The sequence below is a fragment of the Salmo trutta genome, chromosome 2 (genome assembly GCF_901001165.1).
Source record: "Salmo trutta chromosome 2, fSalTru1.1, whole genome shotgun sequence".
NCBI lineage: Eukaryota > Metazoa > Chordata > Actinopteri > Salmoniformes > Salmonidae > Salmo > Salmo trutta.
In genome coordinates this window covers 5,133,302-5,159,554 of record NC_042958.1, presented here as the reverse complement: position 1 = coordinate 5,159,554, position 26,253 = coordinate 5,133,302, and the positions used below count along the sequence as shown (strand labels likewise).

The 26,253-nt window shown below is 43.3% G+C and overlaps 1 protein-coding gene across 1 annotated transcript in view; it reads left to right on the top strand.

The window, feature by feature from the left end:
- The first annotated feature begins 13,793 nt into the window (after nucleotides 1-13,793).
- The window catches only part of LOC115149364 (zinc finger CCHC domain-containing protein 2), a 76,794-nt gene continuing 64,334 nt past the window's right edge, over nucleotides 13,794-26,253 (top strand). The window contains exon 1 of the mRNA XM_029692173.1: nucleotides 13,794-14,776. Within this exon, the coding sequence (XP_029548033.1) occupies nucleotides 14,012-14,776 (765 nt within the window). The 5' untranslated portion in view covers nucleotides 13,794-14,011. The remainder of the gene's footprint in view (nucleotides 14,777-26,253) is intronic.

Genomic DNA, 26,253 nt, shown 5'->3' with positions numbered 1-26,253 from the left:
TTTAGATGATACATCATGGGCTACACATGCACCTTGCATTAGATAAGACATGACAACGAACGAAAACTTGCCTGTAAATTATTAGGGTATATTCCCAGCCCCAGATATCTCAAAAACATGCATTTTTTATAGGCTACATGAGTTCGAATACGTAAATATACCATTGATCGACCATGTGTTGTCATCTGAACGCAATCACAGCAACAAACATTCCTGAAGTTGTGTAGAAGACAGCTCTGTGTGCGATAATCCAACGCCTGTGCATCACGTTTACAAACAATTTGAATCAATAGTTCATGACAGCTGTTAGTCACAAAATGTCACATGACATTTAACTGTCAATTAACAATAAAACAGTTAATTACTAACAAAGTAAAGTAATCAAAGTGGTTTTGGGAATAGCTATTTATACATTCTGAAAAAAAAGAATGCTTCACATGTTGTTACCCCAGGAGCCTGTGGTGTCTCATCCAACGCTCCACATGTTGTTACCCAGGAGCCTGTGGTGTCTCATCCAACGCTCCACATGTTGTTACCCCAGGAGCCTGTGGTGTCTCATCCAACGCTCCACATGTTGTTTCCCCAGGAGCCTGTGACGTCTCATCCAACGCTCCACATGTTGTTTCCCCAGGAGCCTGTGGTGTCTCATCCAACGCTCCACATGTTGTTACCCCAGGAGCCTGTGGTGTCTCATCCAATGCTCCACATGTTGTTTCCCCAGGAGCCTGTGGCGTCTCATCCAACGCTCCACATGTTGTTACCCCAGGAGCCTGTGGTGTCTCATCCAACGCTCCACATGTTGTTACCCCAGGAGCCTGTGGTGTCTCATCCAACGCTCCACATGTTGTTACCCAGGAGCCTGTGGTGTCTCATCCAACGCTCCACATGTTGTTTCCCCAGGAGCCTGTGACGTCTCATCCAACGCTCCACATGTTGTTTCCCCAGGAGCCTGTGGTGTCTCATCCAACGCTCCACATGTTGTTACCCCAGGAGCCTGTGGTGTCTCATCCAATGCTCCACATGTTGTTTCCCCAGGAGCCTGTGGTGTCTCATCCAACGCTCCACATGTTGTTTCCCCAGGAGCTTGTGACGTCTCATCCAACGCTCCACATGTTGTTTCCCCAGGAGCCTGTGACGTCTCATCCAACGCTCCACATGTTGTTTCCCCAGGAGCCTGTGACGTCTCATCCAACGCTCCACATGTTGTTTCCCCAGGAGCCTGTGACGTCTCATCCAACGCTCCACATGTTGTTTCCCCAGGAGCCTGTGACGTCTCATCCAACGCTCCACATGTTGTTACTGGAACTCCCGACTTTGTGAAATTAGTGGAAATGTAGCAACACCTTTCATTTCAGTTTATGACATGTTTAATTGAGAATATCTGTGTAGCCTACTATATTATAACTTGTCTAACTCTAGATTTATGTTACATAAATGGCTGGATATAAAACAGGCTGTATTTACATTTCCTACGCTACTGTAAATGGAAAATGTGGCTTCTACAGTAGTTAAACACATTTTCTTTATAACCAAAATGTCATTAGTGACTGAAAACCTTCATGAGAGAAAGTAAATAGAACCCAGGCAATCAGGTTGACACTTGAACATAGCCTCACGGTCAGTAATCGAAAAGGTCACTGGTTTGAATACCCGAGAGGTGAAAAATCTGTCGATGTCCCTTGAGCAAGGCCCTTAATCCTAATTTGCTCCAGTAAAACAACACATTACACTGCACCTATCCAGTGAGTGACAATACAACATGATATACAGTGCCTTCGGAAAGTATTCAGACCCCTCGACTTTTTCAACATTTTGTTACGTTACAGCTTTATTCTAAAATGTCTTAAACTGTTTTGTTCCCTCATCAATCTACACACAATACCCCATAATGACAAAGCAATACCCCATAATGACAAAGCAAAATAGGTTTAGACCTTTTTGAGAATTTATTACAAATAAAAAAAATGAAATATCACATTAACATAAGTATTCAGACCCTTTACTCAGTACTTTGTTGAAGCACCTTTGGCAGCGATTACAGCCTCGAGTCTTCTTGGGTATGACGCTACAAGCTTGGCACACCTGTATTTGGGGTGTTTCTCCCATTCTTCTCTGCAGATCCTCTCAAGCTCTGTCAGGTTGGATAGGGAGCGTTCATGCACAGCTATTTTCAGGTCTCTCCAGGGGTTCACGTCCGGGCTCTGGCTGGGCCAATTCAAGGACATTCAAAATATTGTCCTGAAGCCACTCCTACGTTGTCTTGGCTGTGTGCTTAGGGTCATTGTCCTGTCGGAAGGTGAACCTTCGCCCCAATCTGAGGTCCTGAGCGCTCTGGAGCAGGTTTTCATCAAGGATCTCTCTGTACTTTGCTCCGTTCATCTTTCCCTCAATCCTGACTAGTCTCCCAGTCCCTGACGCTGAAAAACATCCCCACAGCATGATGCTGCCACCACCATGCTTCACCGTGGTGCCAGGTTTCCTCCAGACTTGACGCTTGGCATTCAGACCAAAGAGTTCAATGTTGGTTTCATCAGACCAGAGAATCTTGTTTCTCATGGTCTGATAGTCTTTAGGTGCCTTTTGGAAAACTCCAAGCTGGCTGTCATGTGCCTTTTACTGAGGAGAGGCTTCCGTCTGTCCACTCTACAATAAAGGCCTGATTGGTGGAGTGCTGCAGAGATCGTTGTCCTTCTGGAAGATTTTCCCATCTCCACAGAGGAAATCTGTAGGTCTGTCAGAGTGACCATTGGGTTCTTGTTCACCTCCCTGTCCAAGGCCCTTCTCCCCCGGTTGCTCAGTTTGGCCGTGCAGCCATTTCTAGGAAGAGTCTTGGTGGTTCCAAACTTCTTCCATTTAAAAATGATGAAGGCCACTGTGTTCTTGTGGACCTTTTAATGCTGCAGAAATGTTTTGGTAACCTTCACCAGATCTGTGCCTCGACACAATCCTGTCTCAGAGCTCTATAGACAATTCCTTCGAGCTCATGGCTGGATTTCTGCTGGATTTCTGCTCTGACATGCACTGTAAACTGTGGAACCTTATATAGACAGGTGTGTGCCTTTCCAAATCATGTCCAATCAATTGAATTTACCACATTTAGCCTCCAATCAAGTTGAAGATACATCAATTTCGAGTCTCATAGCAAAGGGTCCTGTAGTCCTCTGCAAGTAAGCAGTTGCTACATAGAATTTTTACTAAAGACATGCCACTGACTTTGAGTAAAGCCAGAGAGTCTATGTACGCGGATGACTCAACACTATACACGTCAGCTATTACAGCGACTGAAATGACTGCAACACTCAACAAAGAGCTGAAGTTGGTTTCAGAGTGGGTGGCAAGGAATAAGTTAGCCCTAAATATTTCTAAAACTAAAAGCATTGTATTTGGAACAAAACACTCACTAAACCCTAAAGCTCAACTAAATCTTGTAATAAATAATGTGGAAATTGAGCAAGTTGAGATGACTAAAGTGCTTGGAGTAACACTAGATTGTAAACTGTCATGGTCAAAACATATTGATGCAGTAGTAGCTAAGATGGGGAGAAGTCTGTCTATAATAAAGTGATGCTCTGCCTTCTTAACAACACTATCAACAAGGCAGGTCCTACAGGCCCTAGTTTTGTCGCACCTTGACTACTGTTCAGTTGTGTGGTCAGGTACCACAAAAAAGGACTTAGGAAAATTGCAATTGGCTCAGAACAGGGCAGCACGGCTGGCCCTTGGATGTATACATAGAGCTAATATTAATAATATGCATGTCAATCTCTCCTGGCTGAAAGTGGAGGAGTTGGTAGAGCATGGTGTTTGCAACACCAGGGTTGTGGGTTCGATTCCCATGGGGGACCAGTATGGAGAGAAAAAATGTATGAAATGTATGCATTCACTACTGTAAGTCGCTCTGGATAAGAGCGTCTGCTAAATGACTAAAATGTAATGTAAAACAAGAGGCCTCTTCACAGTCCCGAGGTCCAGAAATCTATTCCATATCAAGTAACTGACGCAAGCAGTAAAATTAGATTTAAAAAAAAACAGATAAAAAAAAACACCTTATGGAACAGTGGGGACTGTGAAGCAACACAAACATTGGCATAGACACATGCATACACACACACACGATAACATACGGTAGTGGTGGAGTAGGTGTCACGCCCTGACCTGAGAGAGATGGTTTATTTCTCTATTTTGTTAGGTCAGGGTGTGGGGTGGGCATTCTATGGTTTATATTTCTATGTTTTGGCCAGGTATGGTTTCCAATCAGAGGCAGCTGCCTATCGTTGTCTCTGATTGGGAACCATACTTAGGCAGCCCTTTTCCCTCCTTGAGTTGTGGGATCTTATTTTTGTACTGCTTAGTATAGCCTGCAAGACATGACGGTCATTTATCATTGTTTATTATTTTGTTTAAGTGTTCTGATTTAAAATAAATATAAAGATGAACACTTACCATGCTGCACCTTGGTCTACTCCTTTTGATGATCGTTACAGAAGATCCCACCACCAAAGGACCAAGCAGCGTGGTCCGGATGACTGGACCTGTGAGGAAATCCTGGATGGGGTAGGACCCTGGACAAGGCCTGGGGAGTATCGCCGTCCACAAGAGGAGATAGAGGCAGCGAAAGCGGAACGGCGATACTGGGAGGAACAGGCAAGGAAACAACGGAAGCCCAAGAGGCAGCGCCCCCCAAAAATTTGGGCACACGGGGAGATTGGTGAAGTCGGGGTTGAGACCTGAGCCAACTCCCCATGCTTACCGTGGGGAGCAAGTGACCGAGCGGTGATGCGCACTGTGTCGCCAGTGCGCACTCACAGCCCGGTGCGCTCGGTGCAAGCTCCTCACCGTTGCCGTGCTAGAGTTGGCCATCAGCCAGGAAGAAGTGTGCCGGCTCAGCATTCCTGGTCTCCAGTACGTCTCTTCGGCCCAGGTTATCCTGCGCCAGCCCTACGCACGGTACCCCCCCCCCCCCCCGTTCACCAGCACAAACCAGTTTGTGAGACCGGTTCCAGCTCCCCGTAGGAAGCCTCCAGTGATGATCTATGGTCCGAAGCCTCCAGTGATGATCCATGGCACGAAGCCTCCAGTGATGATCCATGGCACGAAGCCTCCAGTGATGATCCATGGCCCGGAGCCTGTAGGGATGATCCATGGCAAGAAGCCTCCAGTGATAATCCATGGCCCGGAGCCTCCAGTGATGATCCATGGCACAAAGCCTCCAGTGATGATCCATGGCGCGGAACTTGTAGTGATGATCAATGGCACGGAGCCTGCAACGACGCTCCCCAGTCCGGCGCCTCCAGCGACGCTCACCAGTCCGGATCCTCCAGCGACGCTCCCCAGTACGGAGCCTCCAGCGACGCTCCCCAGTGTCCGGAGCCTCCAGCGACACTCCCCAGTCTGGAGCCTCCAGCGACGCTCCCCAGTGTCCGGAGCCTCCAGCGACGCTCCCCAGTCCGGAGCCTCCAGCGACGCTCCCCAGTCCGGAGCCTCCAGCGACGCTCCCCAGTCCAGAGCCTCCAGCGTCGCTCCCCAGTCCGTAGCCTCCTGAGACGACGAGTCTTCAGCGACGGTCTGCAGCCCAGAGTCTTCAGCGGCGGTCTGCAGCCCAGAGTCTTCAGCGGCGGTCTGCAGCCCAGAGTCTTCAGCGGCGGTCTGCAGCCCAGAGTCTTCAGCGGCGGTCTGCAGCGGCGGCCTGCAGGCAGCCCAGAGTCTTCGGCGGCGGCCTGCAGCCCAGAATCTTCAGCGGCGGTCGGCAGTTCAGAGCCTCCGGCGATGACCCACGGTCTGGTTCCTCCGGCGACACAGAAGCGGGGGGATTAGTGGGCGGTGTGGGGGCTACGCCCCGAACCAGAGCCACCTCCAAGTATAGATGCCCACCCGGACCCTCCCCTATAGGTTCAGGTTTGCGGCCGGGAGTCCGCACCTTTGGGGGGGGACACTTTTGTGTTCTGATTTAAAATAAACATAAAGATGAATACTTACCACGCTGCACCTTGGTCTACTCCTTTTGACGATCGTTACAGTAGGGGCCTGAGGGCACACAGTGTGTTGTGAAATCTATGAATGTATGTAATTTAAAAATTGTATAAACTGCCTTAATGTTGCTGGACCCCAGGAAGAGTAGCTTCTGCATTGACAGGAACTAATGGGGATCCATAATAAATACAAATACAAATATTTAAGTAAATAAGGTATTTCAGTTTTTATTTTTAATAAATGTGCAAACATTTCTAAAAACCTGTTTTCACTTTGTCATTATGGGGTATTGTGTGTAGATTAATATTTGTTATATATTTTTTTAGCCATTTTAGAATAAGGCTGTAACGTAACAAAATGTGGAAAAAGTCAAGGGGTCTGAATACTTTCCAAATGCACTGTATATCATGTTTTATCGTCACACACCGGATAGATGCAGTGAAATGTGTTGTTTTACAGCGTCAGCCATAGTAGTATGGCGCCCCTGGAGCAAATTAGGATTAAGTGCCTTGCTCAAGGGACATCGACAGATTTTTCACCTCTCGGGTATTCAAAACAGTAACCTTTTTGGATAGTGGCCCAACACTCCAACCGTTAGGCTACCTTCAAGTGTCAACCTGATTGCCTAATCCATTTTATAAAAATGTAACGTAACAAAATGTAGAAAAAGTCAAGGGGTCTTAAAAATTTCCGAATGCACTGTATATCACAGGCAGCCGGAGGCACCTTAATTGGGGAGGATGGGCTCATAGTAATGGCTGGAATGGAATAAATTGAATGGTATCGAAGACATGATTTCCATGTGTTTGATACCATTCCATTCAATCCATTCCATTTAATCCATTCCAGCCATTATTATGAGCCATCCAGCAGCCTTCTTCAATGTATTTAAGCAATAAGGCCCGAGGGGCTCTGGTATATTGGCCATATACCACAAACCCCCGAGGTGCCTTACTGCTATTATAAACTGGTTACCAACTAAATTAGAGTAGTAAAAATAATGTGTTTTGTCATACCCGTGGTATACGGTCTGATAATCAGTGCTCGAAAGACCCAGTTCAATTCTTTATTTATATATCTAAATACACCGTGCATGAAAAGCCTTTTTAGAGTTTTAATGTATACTGAACAGAAATATAAACGCATCAATTTTAAAGATTTTATAAGGAAATTTGTCAATTGTAATAAATTCATTGGGCATTCCATCTATGGATTTCACATGACTAGGAATACAGATATGCATCTGTTGGTCACAGATACCTTAAGTTAAAATAATGGGCCTTAGATTGAGCCTCAAGATCTCGTCACGGTATCTCTGTGCATTCAAATTGCAATTGTGTTCTTTGTCCGTAGCTTATGCCTGCCCATACCATAACCCTACAGCCACCATGGGGCACCCTGTTCACAACGTTGACATCAGCAAACCGCTCGCCCACACAACACCATACACGTGTTCTTCGGTTGTGAGGGAGGTTGGACGTACTGCCAAATTCTCTAAAACAACGTTGGAGGCGGCTTATGGTTGAGGAATTAACATTATATTCTCCTGCAACAGCTCTGGTGGACATTCCTGCAGTCAGCATGCCAAATGCACGCTCCCTCAAAACTTGAGACATCTGTAACATTGTGTTGTGTGACAAAACTGCACAAACCTGAGTGGCCTTTTATTGTCCCCGGCACAAGGTGCACCTGTGTAATGATAATGTTGTTTAATCAGATCTATGCCACACCTGTCAGGTGGATGGATTATCTTGGCAAAGGAGAAATGCTCACTAACAGGGATGTAAACACATTTGAGCACTAAATTTGAGAAAAATAATCATTTTGTGAGTATGGAACATTTCTGGGATGTTTTATTTCAGCTCATGAAACATGGGCCCAACACTTTACATGTTGCGTTTTATATTTTTGTTCAGTGTAGGTTATGTTTTACCACAAATCAAATTTGATTTAGTTTCTAAAAATAAAACTTTTTTTATTTTAATTTGATTAAGTTATGCTACACAAATCCTTGGGGGTTTGGGTTCTGTGGTCATCTCTATACTCTTCATGTCAGTTGAAAGGGCATACTTAACCAGCTAATTTTGTCAATAAATAAACCAAAGTAAATGTCACTTGATCCATTCTACAATAGGCTATTACTGCTATGAAGGGAAATCAATGTAGGCCTTCCACCTGTCTTTATATAAACGCTACATAGAAAGCTCTTAAGATTAGAGGAGGCTGGTGGGAGGAGCTATAGGAGGACAAGCTCATTGTAATGGCTGGAACGGAATTAATGGAACGGTATCAAACACATCAAACATATGGAAATCACCATTGACTCCATTCCACGACTTCCATTCCAGCCATTATAATGAGCTTGTCCTCCTATAGCGCCTCCCACCAGCCTCCTCTGTTTGTATTTTAAAAATCCCCTGCATACGATATGACAGAATTTACAGTATTTTCATGTCATGACATGACATAGTGGCATGACAACTATACATTGGCATGCCATGCACATTTCAGCAATTGTATCTCTATGACAACCAAAAAAGGATAGATGGTGGACTCTGATCTAACGTTGCCCTCTTGTTGCTTGCCTTCGATTATTGTCACAACATATTTCAAGGTTTCAAGCAGTTTTGAAGAACACAAGCTACAAAAGCTATGTTGACGGTCCAATCAAATCATGTTATTTGTCACATGCACTGAATATAACAGGTGAAATGCTTACTTACAATCCCTTATAAGAACAGTGCAGAGTGAGAATTTTTTTTTGCTACATAAACTAAAGTTAAAAGTAACACAATAAAATAACAATAACGAGGCTATATACAGGTGGTACCGGTTCCGAGTCAATGTGCTGGGGTACCGGTTAGTCAAAGTAATTGAGGTAATATGTACACGTAGGTAGTGGTAAAGTGAATATGCATAGATAATAAACAGCGAGTAGCAGCAGTGTAAAAAAAGGGGGTAAATACAAATAGTCCGGGTAGCCATTGGATTAACTGTTCAGCAGTCTTATGGCTTGGAGATAGAAGCTGTTAAGGAGCCTTTTGGACCGAGACTTGGTGCTCCAGTAAAGCTTTCCGTGCGGTAGCAGAGAGAACAGTCTATGACTAGGCTGGCTGGAGTGTTTGACAATTTTTAGGTCCTTCCTCTGACACTGCCTCCAAATGCCATGTTAAATTACCATCAATATTTTTTAATTTTTTTAAATTTTACCTTTATTTAACCAGGTAGGCAAGTTGAGAACAAGTTCTCATTTACAATTGTGACCTGGCCAAGATAAAGCAAAGCAGTTCGACACATACAACAACACAGAGTTACACATGGAGTAAAACAAACATACAGTCAATAATACAGTAGAAAAATAAGTCTATATGCAATGTGAGCAAATGAGGTGAGATAAGGGAGGTAAAGGCAAAAAAGGCCATGGTGGCAAAGTAAATACAATATAGCAAGTAAAAACACTGGAATGGTAGATTTGTAATGGAAGAAAGTGCAAAGTAGAAATATAAATAATGGGGTGCAAAGGAGCAAAATAAATAAATAAATACAGTAGGGGAAGAGGTAGTTGTTTGGGCTAAATTATAGATGGGCTATGTACAGGTGCAGTGATCTGTGAGCTGCTCTGACAGCTGGTGCTTAAAGCTAGTGAGAGAGATAAGTGTTTCCAGTTTCAGAGATTTTTGTAATTCGTTCCAGTCATTGGCAGCAGAGAACTGGAAGGAGAGACGGCCAAAGGAGGAATTGGCTTTGGGGGTGACCAGAGAGATATACCTGCTGGAGCGCATGCTACAGGTGGGTGCTACTATGGTGACCAGTGAGCTGAGATAAGAGGGGACTTTACCTAGCAGGGTCTTGTAGATGACCTGGAGCCAGTGGGTATGGCGACGAGTATGAAGCGAGGGCCAGCCAACGAGAGCGTACAGGTCGCAGTGGTGGGTAGTATATGGGGCTTTGGTGACAAAACGGATGGCACTGTGATAGACTGCATCCAGTTTATTGAGTAGTGTATTGGAGGCTATTTTGTAAATTACATCGCCGAAGTTGAGGATCGGTAGGATGGTCTGTTTTACGAGGGTATGTTTGGCAGCATGAGTGAAGGATGCTTTGTTGCGAAATAGGAAGCCAATTCTAGATTTAACTTTGGATTGGAGATGTTTGATGTGAGTCTGGAAGGAGAGCTTACAGTCTAACCAGACACCTAGGTATTTGTAGTTGTCCACATATTCTAAGTCAGAACCGTCCAGAGTAGAGATGCTGGATGGGCGGGCAGGTATGGGCAGCGATCGGTTGAAGAGCATGCATTTAGTTTTACTTGTATTTAAGAGCAGTTGGAGGCCACGGAAGGAGAGTTGTATGGCATTGAAGCTCGTCTGGAGGGTTGTGAACACAGTGTCCAAAGAAGGGCCAGAAGTATACAGAATGATGTCGTCTGCGTAGAGGTGGATCAGAGACTCACCAGCAGCAAGAGCGACATCATTGATGTATACAGAGAAAAGAGTTGGCCCAAGAATTGAACCCTGTGGCACCCCCATAGAGACTACTAGAGGCCTGGACAACAGGCCATCCGATTTGACACATTGAACTCTATCAGAGAAGTAGTTGGTGAACCAGGCGAGGTAGTTATTAGAGAAACCAAGGCTATTGAGTCTGCCGATGAGGATGTGGTGATTGACAGAGTCGAAAGCCTTGGCCAGGTCAATGAATACGGCAGCACAGTATTGTTTCTTATCGATGGCAGTTACGATATTGTTTAGGACTTTAAGCGAGGCTGAGGTGCACCCATGACCAGCTCTGAAACCAGATTGCATAGCGGAGAAGGTGCGGTGGGATTCGAAATGGTCGGTAATCTGTTTGTTGACTTGGCTTTCGAAGACCTTAGAAAGGCAGGGTAGGATAGATATAGGCCTGTAGCAGTTTGCGTCAAGAGTGTTCCCTCCTTTGAAGAGGGGGATGACAGCAGCTGCGTTCCAATCTTTTGGAATCTCAGACGACACGAAAGAGAGGTTGAACAGGCTAGTAATAGGGGTTGCAACAATTTCGTCAGATAATTTTAGAAAGAAAGGGTCCAGATTGTCTAGCCCGGCTGATTTGTAGGGGTCCAGATTTTGCAGCTCTTTCAGAACATCAACTGACTGGATTTGGGAGAAGGAGAAATGGGGAAGGCTTGGGCGAGTAGCTGTGGGGGGTGCAGTGCTGTTGACCGGGGTAGGGGTAGCCAGGTGGAAAGCATGGCCAGCCGTAGAAAAATGCTCATTGAAATTCTCAATTATAGTGGATTTATCGGAGGTGACAGAGTTTCCTATCCTCAGTGCAGTGGGTAGCTGGGAGGAGGTGTTCTTATTCTCCATGCGCTTTACAGTGTCCCAGAACTTTTTGGACTTTGTGTTGCAGGAAGCAAATTTCTGCTTGAAAAAGCTAGCCTTGGCTTTTCTAACTGCCTGTGTATATCGGTTTCTAACTTCCCTGAAAAGTTGCATATCACGGGGGCTGTTCGATGCTAATGCAGAACGCTACAGGATGTTTTTGTGTTGGTTAAGGGCAGTCAGGTCTGGAGAGAACCAAGGGCTATATCTGTTCCCGGTTCAAAATTTTTTGAATGGGGCATGCTTATTTAAGATGGTGAGGAAGGCATTAAAAAAAAACAACCAGGCATCCTCTACTGACGGGATGAGGTCAATGTCTTTCCAGGATACCCGGGCCAGGTCGATTAGAAAGGCTTGCTTGCTGAAATGTTTCAGGGAGTGTTTGACAGTGATGAGTGGAGGTCGTTTGACCGCTGACCCATTACGGATGAAGGCAATGAGGCAGTGATCGCTGAGATCTTGGTTGAAAACAGCAGAGGTGTATTTAGAGGGCAAGATGGTTAGGATGATATCTATGAGGGTGCCCGTGTTTACGGCTTTGCGGTGGTACCTGGTAGGTTCATTGATAATTTGTATGAGATAGAGGGCATCAAGCTTAGATTGTAGGATGGCTGGGGTGTTAAGCATGTCCCAGTTTAGGTCACCTAGCAGCATGAGCTCTGAAGATAGATTGGGGGCAATCAGTTCACATATGGTGTCCAGAGCACAGCTGGGGGCAGAGGGTGGTCTATAGCAGGCGGCAACGGTGAGAGACTTGTTTTTAGAGAGATGGATTTTTAAAAGTTGAAGTTCAAATTGTTTGGGCACAGACCTGGATAGTAGGACAGAACTCTGCAGGCCATCTCTGCAGTAGATTGCAACACCGCCCCTTTGGCCGTTCTATCTTGTCTGAAAACGTTGTAGTTAGGGATGAAGATTTCACAGTTTTTGGTGGACTTCCTAAGCCAGGATTCAGACACGGCTAGGACATCCGGGTTGGCAGAGTGTGCTAAAGCAGTGAATAAAACAAACTTAGGGAGAAGGCTTCTAATGTTAACATGCATGAAACCAAGGCTATTACGGTTACAGAAGTCATCAAAAGAGAGCGCCTGGGTAATAGGAGTGGAGCTAGGTACTACAGGGCCTGGATTCACCTCTACATCACCAGAGGAACAGAGGGGGAGTAGGATAAGGGTACGGCTAAAAGCTATGAGAATTGGTCGTCTATGACGCCCAGAATAGAGTAAAAGGATCAGGTTTCTTGGGGCGATAAAATAGTTTCAAGGTATAATGTACAGACAAAGGTATGGTAGGATGTGAATACAGTGGAGGTAAACCTAGGCATTGAGTGATGATGAGAGAGATATTGTCTCTAGAAACATTATTGAAACCAGAAGATGTCATATCATGTGTAGGTGGTGGAACTGAAAGGTTGGATAAGGTATAATGAGCAGGTCTAGAGGCTCTACAGTGAAATAAGCCAATAAACACTAACCAGAACAGCAATGGACAAGGCATATTGACATTAAGGAGAGGCATGCTTAGCCGAGTGATCATAAGGGTCCCGTGGGATTCAGACAGCTAGCCGTGCCATAGGTAGCAAGCTGGCAGAAGATGGAGGGAGGTCTGTTTTTAGCCACCTCATGCGTTTCCGTCTGTAAATTAGTGGGGTTCCGTGTAGTAGGGGGGACCAGTCCAATTGGCAAAATAGTTATAGTTATAGTGGCCCAAGAAAATTGTCCGATAGACCTACTCAGATAGCAGCCAATAAGACAGCTAACGATTAGCGGGTCGCAGATGGGTGTTCAGGTTACGTCGCGACGGAGGAGCCAGTTATATGTTGAAGTCTACAGGGATTATCAAGGATGTATGATTAAATCTGACATATTTCACATACAGTACTGTAGTCTTTAGCAAACAGGAGTGAAAAAATATCCTGGCCTTGGTATAATGCATGTACTACTTATGCAATGTTGTTTGTGAGCCACTAGGGGTCAGTGTTGTCTAAAGGACTCCTCATCTCTCTCTCTCTCTCTCTCTCTCTCTCTCTTTCTCTCTCTCTAGGCCCATAGGAACAATAATTATAACACAGCAATAAGAACACCATCGTGTAAAGTGTTAAACAACACAGGATTTACATGCATAGATATCTAAATCAAGAGATCACATATTTTAATACACACATCATTTTTACTTCTGCATTAGGCCTAAGCATTTTGAAAGGATACATGACACTGAATTACTACTGCAATAAATTGAGCAATGAATACTAACGAAATTACATAATATAGGCTTGTCATTTCATAAGTTCCTACAGATTCAACATTAAACACATGTAAAAAAAAATGTACCACTCTACAAATTGTACTTCTACCTACATTGTAGATAAATAAAAGATGAGCTCGAGTTGTTATGACACTTGTATTATTAACTAAGTACCTCTCAGCTAACGTTCAGGAGCCAGTCCGCTTCTATAGAATGGAGGAGGGGTTTATGAATGATTGACTGGTCACCAGAGTGCCGTCTACAGTGGAGGACAAATTAAAACTAAAGCTTTGGTCGCCGAGAGTCTCTCTGACTATTACTGAACAATTGATTTGATTCTGTTGATTCTGCTTGACACAGCAGTTAAACGATTAAAGGATGTAGCTATATTTAACAGTAATTTTACGCCTTTGAAGCCCTTTCTACTCGAGCCGATAATGCTTAATAAAACGAAGCTGCCCGTGAGAACCGCGGAGACAGGAGATGATACGGCCGAGGAACAACCGGATCTCCATATTCCCACATCGGTCTCTCCCACGATCTCAGACAGGCTCGAAGATTCATCCAGACACACAGGATATCCATCTCAATTGGACAAAGAGACCGTTTTCGAGTGGTTTGGTTTGCATCTAAATCCTGCCAAGCGGATCGAGTTAATGTGCGGACTGCTACATATGTGCCAGCCGCTCGAACTCCGTTTTTTGGGCTCTTGTCTTGAAGACTTGGCACGGAAAGATTACCAAATACTACGGGATGTCGAGTTGAGGGCGAACTGTCCTAATGATTTGGGTATTTTATCTGATGTTATCGATCCGGTCGTGCGCTCCAAACTACTGGTCTGTTTGTCTCTTCTGCGATCTGACAGCAAGGATTGTGCTGGAATACTATTTCGGATATTAAACCATATGGATCTCGCCTTGTTTTACAAAAACTATCCCGGTTACAGTGTTTCTTCCTTCAGGGACCCGTTCCATCCTTCGTGTGTGGACGGGAAAACGTTCAGGAGAACCGAACATATTTGCGGGCGTCCAAAAGAGGCAGCGGTCGGACCTTTGGAGCAGTTAGCTCTGCTTTTTACTATGGCCTCATTGCACCCAGCGTTCCCGTTTCATCAAAAAGAAACCCTTCTAGTGCAGCTGGACAAAATCAAAGTTGCCACAGAGGATAATAGACAGCAGAATCAGTACAGAATAAACGCCCAGGTAATATTGATTAATAGTTGGCTATTTTGTTAGCTAAGCTAGCTAGCTAGCTGACTAACTTTCAAGAGTTTTGGACCCGTGCTAGCTAGCTATTGTTAAGGTAGCTAGCTAGCGTTGAAGTTTACATATTATATCTAGCTGGCTACCAGTTAGTTGGCAAATAGTACGGTAAATTAGACAGCCAGTTAGCTAACTAAATAGAATTATTTATTAGCTCGCTAACGTTAGCTAGTTTGGCCATTTAGCCAAATAATGGTACTGTAGCTAGCCAACATGGCCACAACAGGTTAGCTAACGTGTTAGCTACACCGAACAAAAAATATAAATTCAACAATTTCAAAGATGTTAGAAGGAAATCAGTCAATTGAAATAAATGAATCTGGTCCTAATCTGTGGAGATCACATGACTGGGCATAGGCCCACCCACTGGGGAGCCAGGCCCAGCCAATCAGAATAACCCCCCCCCCCCCCCCCCCCCCCCCCCCCCCCCCCCCCCCCCCCCCACTAAAGGGGTTATTACAGACATAAATACTCCTCAGCACCCCCCTACCTCAGACCATCCTGCAGGTGAAGAAGCCAGATGTGGAGGTCCTGGGCTGGCGTGGTTACACGTGGTCTGCGGTTGTGAGGCCGGTTGGGTGTACTGCAAAATGCTCTAAAAAGGAAGTTGGCAACAGCTCTGTTGGACATTCCTGCAGTCAGCATGCCAATTTCACACCCCCTTCAAAACATGAGAAATCTATGGCAATTGTGTTGTGTGACAAAACTGCACCATTTATTATCCCCAGCACAAGGTGTACCTGTGTAATGATCATGCTGTTTAATCAGCTTCTTGATATGCCACACCTGTCAGGTGAATGGATTATCCTGGCAAAGAAGACATTTCTGGGATTTTTTATTTCAGTTCATGAAAAATGGAACCAACACTTTACATGTTGCGTTTTTATTTTTGTTCAGTATATATAGCCAACGTAGCTCGGTAGACTACTGTAGCTAGCTAGCTAACGTTAGCTAGTTAACTTGGCGATGAACGCTAGGCGTGTGGCTAGGAAAATTTAGCTAGCTAGCTAGCTAACGTAGGCAAGTTGTGAATCTCTTCATGCTATGTGACTAAGTACAGTTTTGTCCATATTCATCCATCTCTTAATGTTCCTGATGTTTTAAAACCAAAAGTCTGCTAGATTACGAGACCAACGTGTATGCAAGAAGTCATTTCATGCTCTGGCGTTTGACAGCTGGGAGAAGCGAATGGGAAAGTTAGGGATAGGCATTGCCCTTTGACAACAGAGCTACAAAAAAATGTTTACCTTTTCTCAGATTCTCATGCGTTTTATTAGAGCATATGCTTTAGTAAAGGTTCCGCAAACTAGATAAACTGGCATATAGTGAACCGACAAATAGTAGATCAGATAAGCTGCAGCTAAAATGTAGGCTAAGTGCATCATGTTTTTCATTCATGAGAGAGGATGAGAGAAATTGTAGTAGGCCTGACTATAATAACAAACACACACCAGTTTATGCTTTCCTTTCAAAATAACAGTGTTGCTTACAATCTTGGATGAGTTTCAGTTGCTCTATTGCCCTGAATATAAATCCATCTGCCACATAATCTCAGGGAAAGAAAGTTGTTGTAATAAGCAAGAAAGTGGTTTTGCATGAGAACTCTGCCCGTGTTTGGGAAGGGGGGGGGGTATTTACACAACTGGGAAAGTTATTCCCTTGAATCTGTTCACCGATTTTCCCGAATTGTGAGACTTTCCAAATTCATTGGCTCATTTTGACAATGTAGATGAGGTTATCCCAATGTTTTACAAAAGGCTGAAATAGTATGGCTAGTTCTCAACGGTTGACATTTGACAGATGGGGGAAGATGCAGTATTTGTGCAGATTTAATCTGTTTTTTTTGCACCAAGGATTAACAACAAACACCAAGGATTAACAACAAACACCAAGGATAAACATCCTCCTCTGACTCATATAGCCTACCTTATTCAAAAACAGTAAGAACAGATTTTTGATCTGTGCTCATGTGGCAATTAAAAAATGAAGTCACTACATGTGAGGACAGAGTCCAGGCTTTATTTACGGCCTACCATGAGTTTATTAGACATGTCATTCACTGTGTTGAAATGGACATAAAGCTGGATCACTCCCCATGCCACTGTTTGAAAGAACACCACCTCACATACAGTATTTTTTTTGTGGCTTTAAAAATGCAATATGTACATTTTTCGCAATATGTACCAAATTCACATAGAAATGTGATCTATAGATATGTCATTTGCCATGAAAGCAAGTCTAAGAAGCGGTAGTTCTATACTGTGTGCGTTATTTCTATGCTTCCCATTCTTAAATTGCATTTTTTTTCTTTTCGTATTTAACTTTCTCTCTAGATATGGCAAAACTCCACTAAAGAGGTGTCTAACTTAGCCGTATCAGCCTCTGTTAGGGATGTGGCTGGCCTCGTCCCGTAAAACGGCCTGGGGAAGTTTATAGCAGAAGAATAGCTAAATAGGGGTGGGAACCCGGTGTAAATCACAACACGTCAAATCAATCAAATACCTTACTTGGGTGGAGCACCAACAGTGCTCAGTAGAATAGTGCAACAGTGCATGAGGATGGCCCGGGAAATCGCAGATTAAAACAACAGAGTTTCTAAACCCAGAGGCACAACATGCAGAGACTTCCAGGAAAGCTTGCGAAACAGACCAGGCAGGGGGTTTGGTGTTCGAGAAGTCAACATGCACACTAATCATTTGTTTATTAAACTGATTATGGCAGAAGGTCAAATATAGCATTAGTCATGTAAACACCTTACTCTGTTTATCTTAATCGGCGTCCTAATCGAAGTAAGCATATGCCGATTAAAACAGATGGTTTTCTGAGGAATCTTTTTAATTATTATGACCTGTAAATCCTTAAATCAGAGTTACAGCAACAACAACAAACGATTCTTCCTTAGTTGTTCATTTTTTGGGGGGGATCTAATGGCACAATGTAGATTCGAGCCAATGTTTTAAGTAGCTGAACATGTTATTACTCCAAACTTGTAAAAGTGACAAACCGACACGTTTTGAATTATAAAAAAATAAAAATACGACTTTCTATCGACGAGTGAGTGCCTTTGATTTGATGGCCTGCACATGGGCAGTTCAGCTCGAGATGACCGTTAGACCCCATGACGTGTTTCTAGCCAGGAGTTTAGCTAGCCAACGTCTCCATTACATCGCCTACAAGTGTGATCGGGGATTTCTATTGGAGAAGCAGTTTTAACCTTATCTTCATACCAGTGGCAGTCGATGCCGTTTAAGATTAGGGAGGACGATTGTTTTTTAATTTTTTTATTATGAACATGGCCTTATTTCTGTTACAGCATATTGGATGACTGTCATTCATATTCCATTCACCCAGTTCAATGTAACAGTGATGGGTTTAGGATACTGTCCTTCATATTCACCCAGTTCAATGTAACAGTGATGGTTTAGGTTACTGTCCTTCACCCAGTTCAATGTAACAGTGATGGTTTAGGTTACTGTGCTTCACCCAGTTCAATGTAACAGTGATGGGTTTAGGTTACTGTCCTTCATATTCACCCAGTTCAATGTAACAGTGATGGGTTTAGGATACTGCCCTTCATATTCACCCAGTTCAATGTAACAGTGATGGGTTTAGGATACTGTCCTTCACCCAGTTCAATGTAACAGTGATGGGTTTAGGATACTGTCCTTCATATTCACCCAGTTCAATGTAACAGTGATGGGTTTAGGATACTGTCCTTCACCCAGTTCAATGTAACAGTGATGGGTTTAGGATACTGTCCTTCATATTCACCCAGTTCAATGTAACAGTGATGGGTTTAGGATACTGTCCTTCATATTCACCCAGTTCAATGTAACAGTGATGGTTTAGGTTACTGTCCTTCACCCAGTTCAATGTAACAGTGATGGTTTAGGTTACTGTCCTTCACCCAGTTCAATGTAACAGTGATGGGTTTAGGATACTGTCCTTCATATTCACCCAGTTCAATGTAACAGTGATGGGTTTAGGATACTGTCCTTCATATTCACCCAGTTCAATGTAACAGTGATGGGTTTAGGATACTGTCCTTCATATTCACCCAGTTCAATGTAACAGTGATGGGTTTAGGATACTGTCCTTCATATTCACCCAGTTCAATGTAACAGTGATGGGTTTAGGATACTGTCCTTCATATTCACCCAGTTCAATGTAACAGTGATGGGTTTAGGTTACTGTCCTTCATATTCACCCAGTTCAATGTAACAGTGATGGGTTTAGGATACTGTCATTCATATTCACCCAGTTCAATGTAACAGTGATGGGTTTAGGATACTGTCCTTCATATTCACCCAGTTCAATGTAACAGTGATGGTTTTAGGATACTGTCCTTCACCCAGTTCAATGTAACAGTGATGGGTTTAGGATACTGTCATTCATATTCACCCAGTTCAATGTAACAGTGATGGGTTTAGGATACTGTCCTTCATATTCACCCAGTTCAATGTAACAGTGATGGTTTTAGGATACTGTCCTTCACCCAGTTCAATGTAACAGTGATGGGTTTAGGATACTGTCCTTCATATTCACCCAGTTCAATGTAACAGTGATGGTTTAGGATACTGTCCTTCATATTCACCCAGTTCAATGTAACAGTGATGGGTTTAGGATACTGTCCTTCACCCAGTTCAATGTAACAGTGATGGGTTTAGGATACTGTCCTTCATATTCACCCAGTTCAATGTAACAGTGATGGGTTTAGGATACTGTGTTTCACCCAGTTCAATGTAACAGTGATAGGTTACTGTCATTCATATTCACCCAGTTCAATGTAACAGTGATGGGTTTAGGATACTGTCCTTCATATTCACCCAGTTCAATGTAACAGTGATGGGTTTAGGATACTGTTCTTCATATTCACCCAGTTCAATGTAACAGTGATGGGTTTAGGATACTGTCCTTCACCCAGTTCAATGTAACAGTGATGGGTTTAGGATACTGTCCTTCATATTCACCCAGTTCAATGTAACAGTGATGGGTTTAGGATACTGTCCTTCACCCAGTTCAATGTAACAGTGATGGGTTTAGGATACTGTCCTTCACCCAGTTCAATGTAACAGTGATGGGTTTAGGATACTGTCCTTCACCCAGTTCAATGTAACAGTGATGGGTTTAGGATACTGTCCTTCACCCAGTTCAATGTAACAGTGATGGGTTTAGGATACTGTCCTTCACCCAGTTCAATGTAACAGTGATGGGTTTAGGATACTGTCCTTCACCCAGTTCAATGTAACAGTGATGGGTTTAGGATACTGTCCTTCACCCAGTTCAATGTAACAGTGATGGGTTTAGGATACTGTCCTTCACCCAGTTCAATGTAACAGTGATGGGTTTAGGATACTGTCATTTATATTCACCCAGTTCAATGTAACAGTGATGGTTTAGGATACTGTCCTTCACCCAGTTCAATGTAACAGTGATGGGTTTAGGATACTGTCCTTCATATTCACCCAGTTCAATGTAACAGTGATGGGTTTAGGATACTGTCATTCACCCAGTTCAATGTAACAGTGATGGGTTACTGTCATTCATATTCACCCAGTTCAATGTAACAGTGATGGTTTAGGATACTGTCATTTATATTCACCCAGTTCAATGTAACAGTGATGGGTTTAGGTTACTGTCATTTATATTCCATTCACCCAGTTCAAGCTCCCTCTTGCATTAAAGCTCCCTCGTGCATTAAAGCTCCATTATTCATTAAAGCTCCCTCTTGCATTAAAGCTCCATTATTCATTAAAGCTCCCTCGTGCATTAAATCTCCCTCGTGCATTAAAGCTTCCTCATGCATTAAAGCTCCCTCGTGCATTAAAGCTCCCTCATTCATTAAAGCTCCCTCATTCATTAAAGCACCCTCATGCATTAAAGCTTCATTATTCATTACAGCTCCCTCATGCGTTAATGCTCCCTTGTGCATTAAAGCTCCCTTGTGCATTAAAGCTCCATTATTCATTAAAGCTTCCTCATGCATTAAAGCTCCATTATTCATTAAAGCTTCCTCATGCATTAAAGCTCCCTCGTGCATTAAAGCTCCATTATTAAAGCTTCCTCATGCATTAAAGCTCCCTCATGCATTAAAGCTCCCTCGTGCATTAAAGCTCCCTCGTGCATTAAAGCTCCCTCATTCATTAACGCTCCCTCATGCATTGAAGCTTTCTCCTACTAACGTTACAGCATTGTTGAGTTAGGTATTTGTTAAATGTTTATTTTCCCGCTGTGATGATGATGATGGGGACCTGTTTGTGGTAGTTTTGTGATAACAGCACTGTGATTTGAAGTTTCATTTTGTGAAGACGAAAAAAATAACTTTGGTTATGGATTTTTTAAATTAACATTAAGGATCCCAATTTTGTTTACACGTTCACACCCCTATCCGCTAAACCCTATTCTAGTCGAGGCATTTAATGATGTCACAGGGGACTGGTTGTGCTATTTCTGACTGTACAAAAGGTCACTGCAAACCAACCCCCCCACCTCCCCAATACACTTTCTAGTTTTTAATGGAGGATTTCACAAAGAGTTATGTGCTGTGCTGCGTGTGAGGCATTCGGTCCTGTGGCCTACTGTAGTGCAAGCCTGGCAACTCTACAGGGAGGAGGAGGTTATGCCAGAGTGAGGCATTCGGTCCTGTGGCCTACTGTAGTGCAAGCCTGGCAACTCTACAGGGAGGAGGAGGTTATGCCAGAGTGAGGCGTTCGGTCCTGTGGCCTACTGTAGTGCAAGCCTGGCAACTCTACAGGGAGGAGGAGGTTATGCCAGAGTGAGGCATTCGGTCCTGTGGCCTACTGTAGTGCAAGCCTGGCAACTCTACAGGGAGGAGGAGGTTATTCCAGAGTGAGAGGCCTCAACCATGCTGTGAGCCAAGGGCTTGAAACCAATTGAGCAATAAGGTGACTGGACAAGTGGAGGCCAGCCAGGATCTTTCAGTTTGTTGATAGGGAGGCATTTCCTTCATGGGGTGCTGCATGTTAAGGGGATAGTAGGATAGTGTCCTCTCGGCAGGTAGCCTAGTGGTTAGAGCGTTGCGCCAGTAACTGTAAGGTTGCTAGATCGAATCCCCGAGCTGACAAGGTACAAATCTGTCGTTCTGCCCCTGAACAAGGCAGTTAACCCACTGTTCCTAGGCCGTCATTGTAAATAACAATTTGTTCTTAACTGATTTGCCTCGTTAAAATAAAGGTTAAATAAAAAAATCTACTCACCTTTACTGATTTAAACAAATTATTTGGTTGAAAGCTAATTCCTTATGGTTTTATACTTGCAATGCAGGCCTGTCTTTATATTGGAGTGGTGCTTGTCAAAGATGACCACTGTGTAGGCTATTGGAAAAGGTCAAATAACAGACATCCATGATTTTATTTGCTCAATACTTTTAACTTGTCATCATGGTCACATCCTATTTCCACTTTTTTCTTTATTTAGAAAACCAAAAATGACATGGTCCTGTGTGGCTCAGTTGGTAGAGCATGGTGTTTGCAACGCCAGGGTTGTGGGTTTGATTCCCACGGGGGACCAGTACGAAGAGAAAAAAAAAAGTATTAAATGTATGTATGCATCTGGATAAGAACATCTGCTAAATGTAAGAAAATGTAGTACAGTTTAAATTAGTGATGGGGGAAAAATGTATACAGTAACATGTCACAATATTATTTTGGACGATATTATATCGGTACTTTGACTCCAAGCATCTATACCAAAATAATAATAATAATAATAATGTGTTGCTAGGTAGCGTTAGCTAGCGCTAGTCGGCTGTACCTGCTCCAAAACGCAGGTATTTTTCATCCTATACATTGTTTTACTTCTTTTTTTTTACTAAATGTCTGGCCACTCTACAGGGACATTCCCAGGCCTTGTTTTAACAGAGTACTGTTGTTGGACAGTCATCCATGTAGACTATAGTGTTGATGTCCAACTGAACCACTTAAACCCACTAGACCGTTAAAATAGCTGCATCTCTATGTGCGCCTGCCTAATGTCATTTAGCCACTAGACCGTTAAAATAGCTGCATCTCTATGTGCGCCTGCCTAATGTCATTTAGCCACTAGACCGTTAAAATAGCTGCATCTCTATGTGCGCCTGCCTAATGTCATTTAGCCACTAGACCGTTAAAATAGCTGCATCTCTATGTGCGCCTGCCTAATGTCATTTAGCCACTAGACCGTTAAAATAGCTGCATCTCTATGTGCGCCTGCCTAATGTCATTTAGCCACTAGACCGTTAAAATAGCTGCATCTCTATGTGCGCCTGCCTAATGTCATTTAGCCACTAGACCGTTAAAATAGCTGCATCTCTATGTGCGCCTGCCTAATGTCATTTAGCCACTAGACCGTTAAAATAGCTGCATCTCTATGTGCGCCTGCCTAATGTCATTTAGCCACTAGACCGTTAAAATAGCTGCATCTCTATGTGCGCCTGCCTAATGTCATTTAGCCACTAGACCGTTAAAATAGCTGCATCTCTATGTGCGCCTGCCTAATGTCATTTAGCCACTAGACCGTTAAAATAGCTGCATCTCTATGTGCGCCTGCCTAATGTCATTTAGCCACTAGACCGTTAAAATAGCTGCATCTCTATGTGCGCCTGCCTAATGTCATTTAGCCACTAGACCGTTAAAATAGCTGCATCTCTATGTGCGCCTGCCTAATGTCATTTAGCCACTAGACCGTTAAAATAGCTGCATCTCTATGTGCGCCTGCCTAATGTCATTTAGCCACTAGACCGTTGAAATAGCTGCATCTCTATGTGCGCCTGCCTAATGTCATTTAGCCACTAGACCGTTGAAATAGCTGCATCTCTATGTGCGCCTGCCTAATGTCATTTAGCCACTAGACCGTTAAAATAGCTGCATCTCTATGTGCGCCTGCCTAATGTCATTTAGCCACTAGACCGTTGAAATAGCTGCATCTCTATGTGCGCCTGCCTAATGTCATTTAGCCACTAGACCGTTAAAATAGCTGCATCTCTATGTGCGCCTGCCTAATGTCATTTAGCCACTAGACCGTTGAAATAGCTGCATCTCTATGTGCGCCTGCCTAATGTCATTTAGCCACTTGACCGTTGAAATAGCTGCATCTCTATGTGCGCCTGCCTAATGTCATTTAGCCACTAGACCGTTAAAATAGCTGCATCTCTATGTGCGCCTGCCTAATGTCATTTAGCCACTTGACCGTTAAAATAGCTGCATCTCTATGTGCGCCTGCCTAATGTCATTTAGCCACTAGACCGTTAAAATAGCTGCATCTCTATGTGCGCCTGCCTAATGTCATTTAGCCACTAGACCGTTGAAATAGCTGCATCTCTATGTGCGCCTGCCTAATGTCATTTAGCCACTAGACCGTTGAAATAGCTGCATCTCTATGTGCGCCTGCCTAATGTCATTTAGCCACTAGACCGTTGAAATAGCTGCATCTCTATGTGCGCCTGCCTAATGTCATTTAGCCACTGGAAGAGAGTTTGATGCCAGCAGCACACAACATCACAACTCACGTTAGCTTACGTTCTCATAGCCAGCAATTATGATCAGAAGTAGAGATCCCACTGAAGTGATATGGTGTTAGGATTTAGTGTGTTGATATATATATATATTTTCATTTTATTATTATTTTATTATTTTTTATTATTATTTTTATTTATTTTATGAACACAACAAATACAAAAACAGAAATATACAAACAAGAGAACATAAACATACCAGACAGGGGTATTACATATCCAGATACATTTTCAATTTGTCAAAATCGTTTATGGTGCGTATTGCTTTTTTGTTTTTACATTTACTGATAATTTCAAAATAATATTTAAATTCGATCTTAAATAATGTGAAGAGGGGTTTGTTCTCTGCCCACTTCATTTACATTTGACATTTGAGTCATTTAGCAGACGCTCTTATCCAGAGCGACTTACAGTAGTGAATGCATACATTTCATACATTTTTCTTTTTTTCCGTACGGCATTTGATGGATAAAGAATCTTCCATGAAAAAATAAACAAATGAACAATGAAAGTTAAATCAGGGTCCATATCATTTGGATCAATATAAAACATAAAATCAGAGTCTCTCAGATTAACATTAATAGTCGTTTATTTTCTTTTAGTGTGTTGTTACAGCGAACACAGTCCCCATCCACCCGCTCCACCCCCACAGTTTAGCAGCTAAGAAGGGTTCAGTCACCCAGACTAACTACACAATGATCACTTTACCACGCAGTCCATGGTACACCAAGGAAATCTGATCTGAACACAATTGAACCTTCCAGTACATAAAAGTTTACTAATGGCTCAAGTACTGGACACTGTTTAGCCAAGGTTACACAGGTGGTAATTGCTTGGGTTAGGATCAGTGTTTTTTTTTACCTGACACTACACAGCTGTTTGATCAAATCTTGATGACTAGTAGATTATTTTTAATTAGCTGTAGTGCAAGGGCAAAAAACAAAACATCCCCCCTTGGGGTCTAGAGGACCAATTTTGGGAAACTCTGAGTTAGATGGTCTGGATCTCTAGCCTTTGCTGCTGTGTCCAATCAATGTACAGGATATAGAGGACAGTGTAAACAGAAAAGTTGCAAATCTAATGTGAATAGATTAAGATCTTGCTTCACATATTTAGGTTATTTGTAAGTTTAAACAGGCTCATAGAGGGACTCATAGAGGGACTCAGAGAGGGACTCATAGAGGGACTCATAGAGGGACTCAGAGGGACTCATAGAGGGACTCAGAGGGACTCATAGAGGGACTCCCTCTCCAGTACAACGTGTAGTTCATTTTCCAGTCTGTTGGATGAAAAAAGAGTGATGACGTCCACTGACTGACTGACTCGTTCCAGAAAATATCCCTTCATGACCTCATGGTGAATCACCTCTCCACTCAGCAGCAGATGTCGAGTTAATGCGAAATGAAATCAGAATCAGCCCAATTTTAGACCAGTTGTTCCTGGACCTGCAACATGTCAAATGAAAAGAGGGAGGAGATGCTGCATGAAAGCAAAGCCCTTCAAAACCACCAGCAGCTGATGTGGACCCAGTGTTGTTCGGCATCAATCAATATGCCACTGCTACTTAAATAGGACCAAGTCTAGGCCATATATCGTTCTGCATTTGAATTCCAGCAATGATTGTTTTTCCCCTGGTATATTTTATTTGAAGTATATAGAACTAGGCCTTTGGGCTGTTGCGGTAACCGTATTACCGCCACACGGGAGGTCACGGGTCATGAAGGCAGTCAATCAAATTCAACGTGACTGTTTAGTCACGGTAATTAGGCTTCTCCAAGCTCTGATGCTGCTGCTGGTCATTAGTAGCCTACCAAACTTGCTAACTGTCTGGTACTCAGCACTCTATTATCCCTCTAATCACTCTGACATCAATGTAAATATGATCTCAAATCTAATCAAACACTTT